Consider the following 11,240-nt stretch of genomic DNA (forward strand, 5'->3'; position numbering starts at 1 on the left):
TTCTGAGCCGTCCCCCCCCTTGCCTTCTGTGGCTGCTGCTCTGCAGGCAGCTGCTGCGTGCGGACTCTGCACCCCATCTCTCCCTGGCTTCACCCAGGTAAGAGTAACTTCTGTCACCCTCGTGGTTGAAACAGGCCATGGCAGCTTTCTGCTTCCTTGTGGAACAGACTCCCTTGTCCCCACCCAGCTAATGAGGTGATTAGAGGGATTTCACAGTGACCCTGAGCTGCTTCCACACCTGGGTCACTTACAGACAGCAGGGACTACAGGCTATGCTTTCGATCACATGGTCAGGGCTGACCACAAAGAACAGGAACCCAGCCAGCCTCTCCTGGGAGGACGCTGGAGAGGGCTGCATTCTTGGCTGGAGCTGTCCAGGCACTGGGATTGGAAGGTGTGCTGGCCTGGCACCGGCTGGCAGCTTGCGGGCAAGTCTACATGCAACAGGAGAGCGGGCACCAGCTCTTCAAGATCCTCCTCAGAGCACGTCTAGCTCGTGTCATTCCAGAAATCGAAAGAAGGTGGCAGCCCCAGTTCTTCCGTGCTACTCAGATTTAGCTTTTAGTCACCCTGAACCCTTCCTGTACCCAAGCCAGTGCACACTGTCCGCTCTAGACCAGCCCCACTTCAGTCCAGCTTCTGTCTAAAACGGAAAGGTGAATGTTCCCAGCACCCCCCAATCTTGGTTTTAATGATGCTGGCCCGAGCCTTTCCATCTGTTAATGACCTGTACCGAAGACTCCAGGTCTTCCTCATACATCATCTTCATTCCAGGCCTGATGTTAGGACCAGAGACAGGAGCGTCTGAAATGTAGGATCGTGTTTTAACTATTTAATAATCGAGAAGGATGCAGTTTGAGAACCAAAATTCAGAGTGACGGTATGCGACACTTTTTACATGTTAGTTTTACGGTGTCGGGTGGCAGCAGCAGCAGGCCCCCCAAAATTCAGAGTGACGGTATGCGACACTTTTTACATGTTAGTTTTACGGTGTCGGGTGGCAGCAGCAGCAGCCTCTCTCGGGCGGTGTGTACCCATTTGTTGATCTGAGTACTCCTCGTGCTTTTCCTCATTGCCTGCACTGGGTTCCAGCAGCCCAGGCAGCAGCCTCCGGATCACTAAGGAATCTGGAGCCCAAATCGTCTGCGTCCTTGCACACGGTGAGCGAGCTGAGCTGCTGAGCTCTGGTCAGTGTCGGCAGAGTGGCGAGTGTGCGGGCCCTGTTAAAGACGATTTTTACAAGAGCAGGCGATTCTTTGTGTAACCAGAGAACTGGGCTTTGAGCAGGAGATACTTGGGCTGCCTGTAAGGAAGGCATCAGTGTAGTGCCCCCTGGAGTGGGTTACAGGCGCTTTCTGCTCATCGGGCAGTTATTGGGAGGTTTTCAAGAAGAAACCATTGTAGGCAAGACCTGCCCCCACCCTGGTCCCCAGTTTCTCCCAGGGCGGAAGAAGAAACATGGCTTCCAGAGGCAGACGTCGCAGTCTAGCCCTCAGCACCAACTTCCCTGTAAGAGGGCACCTGAGGGCTGCGTGTGGGTGGTTGCTCTGGGTTGGGAGCAGATGTTGAGTAAATATGTCTCTACCCCATCCCACTCTCTCTCCAGGCAGTGCATAGAAGGCTGAGTCCTCCCAGCAGGGCCTGACCTTTGTACCATTGGTCCCATCCCTCATACGACCTCTGCTTTGGCACCCACAATGTCCGCAGCTTGCCGCCTCCAGGGCTGCCATTTCTTGGTGAACCCTGCTCACTATTAGAGCTCAGGAAAGTAAGGCAGGATTTGACCACCTTCAATCCCCACGCTTTGGTCACACTTCCTGTGTGTGGTCTCTGTAAGATTCCAGCTGCATGTACCTGATTTGCAAACTTAGAGACGCAAGGTGGTGGTACTGTTGATCTAGCCAGTCTCATGTCCACATCACTGTGTCGGTTGTCTGCCAGTGGCTCCCTCCCCACCCCGCTTCTGTACTGTGGATAAGACAGTTGGTGTGCGGTGAGCTCTTCCATGGCGCATGCGCTGGTACATTAGGTCAGTTAGTCCTTTTGTAAGTGAATGAACTGGGCCCCGGAGAAATGAGTCCCTTGGTCACTCAAAGAGGGCAGGTTCCACAGGGCCAGGGTCTGCCCCTCAGAGGGACTCGCTCATCCTGGGGCATCCGGCCCAGGCTGTTCCCAGTGCCCCAGCTGCTGCTTAGTCTACAGCTGCCACTGCCTGCCCCCTGGGTGACTTGCCTCTTAGCCCATCCCGGTCTTCCCAGGTGGTTCTCAGTGTCCACTTGGGGAAACTACCCAGATGTACAGTAGAGACTGCCCAGCAGGGAGTGGCAGTGCCATGACGGTAGTGGCAGGTAGTGATGTGACCACTGCTCGTGCGATGACCGCCATGCTCCCCGTTTCTCGGAGGCACCCACCCGGACTGCGGGGTACTCAGGGTGGAGCTGGGATTTGCACTCAGGCCTCTTGGTCCCAGGCTGAAACTTGCCAACTAAATTCCCACCTACCAGTTCAGGGTCGCATTCTAGCTTAGGCTGCCCTTTTGGTCTGCTAGGGCATTGTGAATATCCGTACTGGCTGGCTGTGCAGACTTCCGGGACTGGTGGAGTCGCATGGAATGCCTCGTTCAGTCTGTTTTATACTTCAGTCCATTAACAATCCCTGCGGGAGAGCGCACTGACATTGGTGTGCCGTCACCATTGTCACCATCAGCAGTCGCTCCATGAGCAGCCCGCTGGTCTGTCCTAGAGCTGCACTTCAGATCCTCGAGGGAAAGATTGGCTCAGTGACTACCCCAGGTAACGAGGTAGCTCCTGGAAGAAACAGTTAAATACCCCACGTCATATCATAAACCAGAGGAAAATCTACAGAGAATCGAAGCAGTAGCACATTAGTAGAAAAATATACTTGAATTTTTAAAAAATCTTAGGGTGAAGGCTGTTGTAAGCATGACCCAAAGCCATAAAACATAATACTGATAGAGCTAGCCAGTGGCATGGTTAAGGCAGCTGGATCCCACGTGGCCTACTGCACTGTGTCCTGTTCCTGATGACCTGAAACACACCAAGCATGTGTGTGTGTGTGTGTGTGTGTGTGTGCGCGCCCCAAATCCCAAGAGGAGAATGGAGGAGAAGGATTGTGGTGTGGCCATCCCCTGTGGGGCACTTTCTCACTAACCTCCTCCTCTCTCTGTCTCTCTCTCTCTCCAGAAAGCACATACACCCTATAGCAAATTTTAAAAAAAGGAAATACTGATAGACTAAACAATACCCAAATTAAATAAGTTCTGTCCTGTAAAATAGTGCCATTGACAAAAGCCTGCATTAGAACGGCTTTTTACCTAGGAGTTGTCGGTAAAGCTGGGAGGCAGCCCTTCGATAGCTCTTCTCCAGTGGCCACCATGGCAGGGTATCTCAGTCTACTAATTAGGCTGCGATGGCACCTCACTGGCAGCACGAGTGGCATCTGCCTGTCCCACTGAGCAGCCTAGCCTGGTGACCAGGAGGGGTCATTCAGCCTTCACTACGAGGGAGTTCCCTGTGGTTAGATAAACTGATCTGTTGCTTGGTAACTGTGCTGGATGCTCAGGAAGCCCATTTAAGAGGGGCTTGGGCAGTTGGGCTAAGAGGGCAAGAGAGTCGGCAAGTTCCTGGAAGAACTGCAGCTCGGCCGAAGAGAGGACCCAGCGCCCGGCCAGGCCTGGGTTTAGAACCAGCGCATCTTCCCATCTGTACTGTGCCTTCTTGGCAGCAGATCTCAAGACAAAGGGAAAATAGGTGCTGGCCAAGGGAACAGTGGGTGTGTGGGGGGGCTGTTTTGACAGCAAGAGAAACCCATGCAGGTTGGCCCCGAGGTGCCACCACCTTAGTAGGAGGCTTGAGTCTAGACAGTACGAGCACCCCTGCTCCCTGGGCACCGAGGGCCTGCATTGGTGGGCAGCTGGAGGTGTCTTCCTACATCGAGAGGATGTTGCCTAGAATGCGTCGCAGTGGCGGGGCAGTGTCTCCAGGCCCGGGCTGCAACTTGCGTGCACAGGTGCGGGCTTGTGTGCTGTCACGCCTGCTGCCCAGTGGGCTGCCAGTGTGTGGAACAGGGACGCAGGGGTGGCGCCGCGTGAACCTTCTTTGCCACGCCACATGTGAGGCAGCCCGGGGGCGGGAATCTTCACTGGCTTCAGCCCAGCGGTCCTTTACATATTGGAGCTCATGCCGGGGAGAATATTTGGACTAAAATTTTGCATATTTTTTAATAATTATTTATTTTATTTATTCATTCATTCATTTTTTTAAAAGAATTATTTTACTTAACTTTATTTATTATTATTTTCCAGTTTGATCAGAGAGAGACAGAGAGAGAGAGAGGAAGTGAGAAAGCAAGCCACCAGGTCCGAGACTTGAACCATGGTTGGCCATGTGGGAGTCCAGTGCCTTTAACCACCATGCCACTTGCCGGCCCCTCATTCATTTATTTTTTAATTTGACCAGAAAGAGACAGAGGGTGAGAGCGAGAGAGAGGGGAAGTGAGAAAGCAATCCACCAGATTAAGGACTCAAACCCTGGTCGGCCATGTGGGAGTGTCCAGCACCTTAATCACCATGCCACTTGCTGGTCTCCAAATTTTGCATATTTTGAAACTCCAGTGGTCACATTTAAAATCATACATCGTGGGACCAGCAGTTAGTGTAATGGCTATGTCGCTGAACTCCCATGTAGTCGACTGCAGTTCGCGTCCCAGACCCGGTGGCTTAAAACTCACACCGGGCGCGTGTGCGTGAGTGACCAAGATCCCAAGAGGAGAATGGAGGAGAAGGGATTGCGGCATGGCCATCCCCCGGGGGGTGATTTCTCGCTTTCTGTCTCTCTGTTTCTCTGTCTGTCTCGCGAGCGCACGTGCCCTAGAAAACCTCTCCCAAAAAAAAAAAAAAAATCATACATCGTGAGTGACCAGCCTCAGACCAGAGGGGGACAGCGCTCCGCCTGTAAACTTCGAGCGGGGAGCTGGCAGCCTTCAGTTTGGAGCCAGGCGAGTGCTCCCCACGGCCGGGCCGCACACCAGCTCACCCCCAGACCTCCAGCATACGGGCTCAGGATCGCCCCGAAGGACACAGTGCCTGCCAGCACAAGAGCCCTGGCTCTGCCGTCAAGAGCCCAACTCCGTTCTGACTCCTGCACAGCTTCTCTGGGCCTTAGGTTCCCCGCATGTGAGTGACCCGTGTCCACAGGCCAGAGCCCGGCCAGCCCTATAGTTTTGTTTCAGTTAGTGCCTATGGGGCCTGCATGCTTTTCGTTCTCAGTACCATCCCCATTTTTCAAATGAGGAAACCGAAGTGAGAGTCCGAGTCACTGAATCTGTGCTGTTGGGCCACTGAGCGGTCAGCTAGGTTCTGTCCCCTTGTGGCCCTCATGTACCAGGCATCTGCCCTCTCCCTCCCTCGCCCCAGGCCCCTCGGCCCCAGGCCCCTGGCCCGTCATTCCACTGAGCAACCACGAAGGACTCCCTGTGTCACATCGTGATCATCCTCCACTCTGGTCCTCTGGGCCCTCCTGTCACACCTCCTCTGTGACACGTTCTGGACTGGGGGGAAGGGCGGACATCTGCCGCGCTGTGCCCTGACTGGCTGCACGGCCTTGGCCAGTGCCTCACCCTCCTCGAGCCATAGTGTCCCTGTCCATAAAATGAGGATGGTGGGACCAGCAGATGGCCAATGCTTACATCACTGGATTCCCACGTAGTTGGCCGTGGTTCGAGTCCCGAACCCGGCAGCTTAAAACTCACACCAGGCGCAGGGACCAGCTGGTGGCATGATGGTTAAGGTACTGGACACTCACATGGCTGACCATGGTTCTGGTTCGAGTCCTGGACCTCGTGGCTTGCTTTCTCACTTTCCGTCCCTATCACTCTCTGTCTCTCTGTGGTCAAATTAAAATAAATGAATGAATAAAATAATTATTAAAAAATCACACCAGGCGCATGGACATGTGTGTCCAAAATCCCAAGAGGAAAGTGGAGGAGAAGGAATGGCAGCATGGCCATTCCTTCGGGGGGGTGATTTCTTGCTTTGTGTCTCTGTCTCTCCAGAGAATGCACAGCCCTATAGCAAAAATCTCTAAAAAGATGAGATGGGATGGTAACCTTACCCACCTGGTCGAGGGAGGATTATAGGAGAGAAGGTACGCGTAGCAGGTCATAAAGAGCCCAGAAAGTCCTTCCGTATATTTCATCTTGCTGAACCCCATCCTGGACTGACACACCCCTGTAAACTCCTGGCCCTTAAATATTGAGTCCTTGTTATTCTCTGACCTGAAATCTGCTTTCTTCTCCCAGCACTGGTTGATCCTGTTTCTTTCTGTGTGTTACAGTAGAGAACATTGTGGGGGCTGGCAGGTGGCGTGGTGGTGAAGACGCTGGACTCCCACATGGCCAGTCGTGGTCAAGTCCCACACCCGGCAGCTTGCTTTCTCACTTTACCTCTCTTTTTCTCTCACTCTGTCTCTCTGTGGTCCAATTTAAATAAATAAATAAATGAAATAAAGTTCAATGAAATCATCCTAAGAAGAGAAAACACTGTTGTATGACTAGCCCTGGCCTCTGGGGTGTGGTCATACTGATTCCGGTTACAGTATCCCTGCCCTAACCAGTAACCGTGGGGCTCCGTGAGCTCTCGGGCGAACAGTGCAGCCTGAGGCTTATCTCCTGCCCTTGGTGTGTACAGGCGCCCAATGGAGTTTGGCCACATTTCAGTCCAGAGTGTGGTGACTCCCGAAGGACAGTGCTGGAGGGCAGCGCCATCTTCAGTGCGCTCCGCAGTGGGACACGGCGTCACCTGAGACACGGCTGTTTGATGCAGAAGGACTTTCCAACAAGGTGGTTAGGTTTATTGGTTCTTGTTTTAGTTGTTGTTTTGGTTAAAATCCTGTCTTAAGAAACATTTTCTTGGGACCAGCAGTTGGCGTAATGGCTATGTCGCTGGACTCCCATGTAGATGACTGTGGTTCGAGTCCTGGACTCGGTGGCTTAAACTCATGCTGGGCGCGTGTGCGTGCGTGCCCAAGATCCTGAGAGGAGAATGGAGGAGAAGGGATTGCAGCGTGGCCATCCCCCCTGGGGGGTGGTTTCTTACTTTCTGTCTGCCTGTCTCTTCCTGGTGAGCGCACGTGCCCTATAGCAAAAACCTCTCAAAAAAAATTTGTTTTTATTTCACTCTTCAGTTTTTGTAATCATCATTCTTCTGTGTGATTGAACTTCTTTTTTGGGGGGAAGGGGAGAGGTTTTTGCTCTAAGACATGTGCACTGACCAGAAAGATAGAAACAGAGAGTCAGAAAATGAGAAACAACCCCCAAGGGGGATGGCCACGCCACAATCCCTTCTCCATTCTCACAGGATCTTGGGCACGCACGCACATGCACCAGGCAGGCGTGAGTTTAAGCCACCAGGTCTGGGACTCGAACTGCGGTCGACTACATGGGAGTCCAGCAACATAGTCATTACACCAACTGCTGGTCCTGTGTAATTGAACTTTTACAAATTTCTTCCTCTGATCTGATCAAATGGTGAGACTGCCGTCTTTTGAGAACGGTTCCCACAGTTCCGCATCTGAAGCTGATTTTGAGCCGTGGGCATTTTTTGTGTAGACGAGGACAGAGCACTCTCCCTCTGCCGTGGTCCTTGTGGGGCTTGGAGAGCTGCTGGTCTGAGCTCCGGGGCAGATATGTTACCAGCCTGCACTCTGGGCTTGGGGTTTGAGGGTCAGAAATGCCTTTCAGAGTCTTCAGTCAGTCAAGGAAAGTCGTGACTGGCAGCCACCCGGGCCTCGCGCAGCGGCAGGCTGCATGGACCTCGCTGGGCTCTGCTCCTGGGCTGAGTCCCAGCTGTCGGAGGAGGAGGAGGCCGGGTGCTTGAACTCATTGGGGTTCTGGGAAACTGCTGACGCGCTTTCTCCGCTGCGCCTTGCTGAGTTTTGAGGTGGGTTTTTTCCATCCTTTGGCAGACCGCTGTATCATACACCTCATTTGCCATCAGACTATGAGGGTGCGTAGTTCTTTTTTCCCCATGAAAACAACACAGAACAAAGCCTCACTTTTAAAAATGCCATGATATTTTGCCACCGTTATGAAAATCTGTCAGCGCCGTATCTAATCTTCTGGTGCATAGAATATCAAAACAAGCGCTATTGAAGGGATTGTACTTCTGTTAATACAAAAATGTCAGCTTCACAGTCTCAGAACCAGCTGCCAGCAGCCTCTTTCCAAATGGGAAGGAAAAAAATAATAAAGTTTCTCTCCCCCTCTGCTGTTACTATTCTTCAGGCCTGACCTTCATACGAAGACCCCGAGTCAGCGCCGCCTTGCTGAGATCTTGCGTTCGGAATACTCCAGTGGGATGGAGGCCGGCGTCGCCAAGGTCAAGAAGCAAAACAAACAGGAACGCCGGGCAGCCCATCCCCGCGGGCCATCCGCCGCCAGTGCGCAGCCCTGGCCAGCCGTGGGAGAAGCTGCAGGACACACGCCGTGAGATGGCCGAGTCCCGAGAGGCCGCCCGGCAGCCAGCTTTCCAGGAAGCGTTTCAAATCTCTCCCCACGGGACCGGGTCTCAGAATGAGTCCTGCAGGTCCTGGTGGCACAGGCTTGATGTCCTTTTCTTGTGAAAAATAGACAACCTTGCGAAGTCTCCAAGATTTAGAAGCCACCATCCAGTGGAACCCTGTTTGCAGGAGTCGGAGGTGTGGGTCTGCCTGGGACCAGCCACCAGACCCTGGCCTGCACACCTGCACTCAGGGCCGCTGTCCATCAGTGCCGACACTGGCCCACACCCAGGGGCCGTGTGTCCTAGAGATGTGTCGCTTCAGCCTGGGAGGGGTTTAATTCCTGCCGGGCGGCATCCTGGCATCTGCCAGACGTTTCCCAGCTCCCCTTCGGCCCAGCGACACGTGTGTCAGCGTGGACTCTGAAGTAGGACGTTAAGAACTGGAATTGAATTTGTACAAAAAGAAAACTTTTCACCATGTAATCGTTTCTGTGTGTTGCCTCTGGGCTGGGCCAGAAATGCCATTCTTCTGGCCGGGACCCTCTTGCTGCTGTTGCATGCAGGGCCCCCTTTCCTGTCCACAGGAGACGGCCCTCTCTCAGCCTGATTGATTTACTGGTGCCTTCTTATCATGTGCCTTTGAAGTCAGAAGTCCCCACAGCCCGGAGCTTTTCCTTGCTGTTGAGTCCCGCCTAGTCTTCAAGAAAGTCCAGGGTCTTTGTATTGTGACCCAGACCACAGCCACCCACCACCTCCATTGTTTCCTGGGAGGTTTGAAAGGGGACCCCTGGAGCACATTGATTTCCCAATAAATGTAAGATTGGGACTCTCCCAGGGTCCAAAAGAGAAAGGGTTGAAAGCCTCCGCCTGCTGCCTGGGCGCTGCTGCTGCCTGGGCGCTGCTCCTGCCCTCTGTTCGGCCCTGTCCTGGCATTTCCCTTCTCTGCCTTCCTGTTCCGCAGACCAGTGGTGAGGCCTGCGCCGGGCGGGGGTCTGCAGGGACCACGGTGGGTCAGCGTCTCGCCTGGGCTGGCTGGTGAGTGCTGGCTAGCACCCACTCCAGAGAGGACTTACCCCACAGAGTACCCACTCCAGAGAGAACTCCAGCCTGGGGAGTTGAGCCAGTGGTAAGCACTGATTCTCTACTGGAGGGGAGCGGGCCCTCCTCAGTGGGCTGGCTGGCACATGTGAGTTAACAGGGACCATTAGGGAATGTGTAATAATAATAGCAGGACATTTTTAAAGACCCTGCAGCACATGTCAGCCTGACTTTGGGCCAGTCTGCCACCTTGCTTTTATTTCTGTGTAATGGTTCACGTGATCTGGATGAGAAAAGAAGGGATCAAACTTTACAGATAAAACCCAGCTGTGTGAAAAACAGGATTAATGCCAGTGATTTGGGGTGATCAAAGAGAAACTGAACTTTCTTCCCCCAGTTCTCCTTCCACTAAAGTGTGAATTGGCAGTTTCTGCATTCCTGGGGGGAGTGCTGGAACCTCCAGAAGAGCTAGGGAGGAGGTCAGGGTTGAATTTGCCTTCACCTACTCACAGGGCTCCTTCCATGCTGCGTGGGCCTGGTTATGCAGAATCAGTATCTTACCCCAGTTAGTACAGAAGCACGGATTTAACGGGTTAGGGTATTATCTCAGTTTAAATAACCTTAAAGTCAGTCTTTCTTACGAGGGTTCTCAACAGATTATACATTTCACGCATCAGTTAGGCAGCTTTTGCCTGACTCCACTGTACATATTCGAATTTTGTGTGTATTTTTATCTTACCTCTTTTTCTAACTTCTCAAATTGGCCTCTGTCGAAAGCCTGGCTCTCATCCTTGGTCAGAGAATTGGATAGGATGCCGCTGCCGTAAGCTCTTTGCCCCGTTGGGTTCCTAAAGTACTTAGTCCTGGAGTCCAGGACTTCCCCAGTGATCACAGCCCTTAGCGGCTGCCCGTCTTCAGAAGCCCCCCCCCCAGCGTGCTAAAGAGCAAAGACCCTTGACCAGTAAGTAACCTGGCCCCCATGTGAAGTCTCCCCCTCGAACGTGGCTAGGAGCCATCCCAGTCTCAGTAGGGGACAGTTTGGACAAAGCCCACTGAGTTCCCTGGATTTCTTTCCTCCTGCAAGGAAAAGAGGTGAGGTTTAGGGAAGACAAGTGAATGAGCTTCTTAGGCAGGTGTGGCCTCCACTCCACGTGCAGCCAGTGGAAGATTAAAATCCAGCGCGGCTTCCCAGAGGCTGGAGAAGTTGCCCGTCTGGAAAGGGCGCTCACCGCTCTTGTTCTGTCACCTCCGTGGGCCGGGCAGAATGGGACCTGTGGGTGTGAGGGCAGCGGGGCACCCTGAGTCAGCCCAGATGCTCCGTTTCAGAAGCCTCACCGCGGAGGGCTGGAAGGGGCCTGAACTCCCTTTCATCTTGCGCCCACCCTGTTGCATCTCAGTTTACACGGGAGGGTGGGTGACAGGCTGGGGAAGATGCCCTTTCTGTGCCTGTGCTATTGTTTGGCCCGCTTGGGGTCTCTCATTCATTCCTTTTTTCTGTTTTAAATGAGAATTCACCCAGCACCCAGGTTGGGAACAGAGAAACCAATTTAGCCTTCTAAGTGGATGAAAGCAGAAGCCCACCTCACCGCAAAGGTGGGGAAGTTATTACATATGGGCTGTGCGGGACAATTTAAAATATTGTAATTAAAACTTGTAGAGAAGCCTTGTTCTTCATTAGTGTAGG

The 11,240-nt window shown here is 53.1% G+C and overlaps 1 protein-coding gene across 1 annotated transcript in view; it reads left to right on the plus strand.

Annotated features, from left to right (window-relative positions):
* The window catches only part of DDX31 (DEAD-box helicase 31), a gene marked incomplete at its 5' end in the record, with an annotated part of 84,146 nt that extends 75,145 nt beyond the window's left edge, over nt 1-9,001 (plus strand). Inside the window, 1 exon segment of the mRNA XM_014582456.1 lies at nt 8,302-9,001. Within this exon segment, the coding sequence (XP_014437942.1) occupies nt 8,302-8,506 (205 nt within the window).
* Between the last annotated feature and the right edge of the window lie 2,239 nt (nt 9,002-11,240).

The sequence above is a fragment of the Tupaia chinensis genome, unplaced genomic scaffold (genome assembly GCF_000334495.1).
Source record: "Tupaia chinensis unplaced genomic scaffold, TupChi_1.0 Scaffold143602_1, whole genome shotgun sequence".
Lineage (NCBI taxonomy): Eukaryota > Metazoa > Chordata > Mammalia > Scandentia > Tupaiidae > Tupaia > Tupaia belangeri.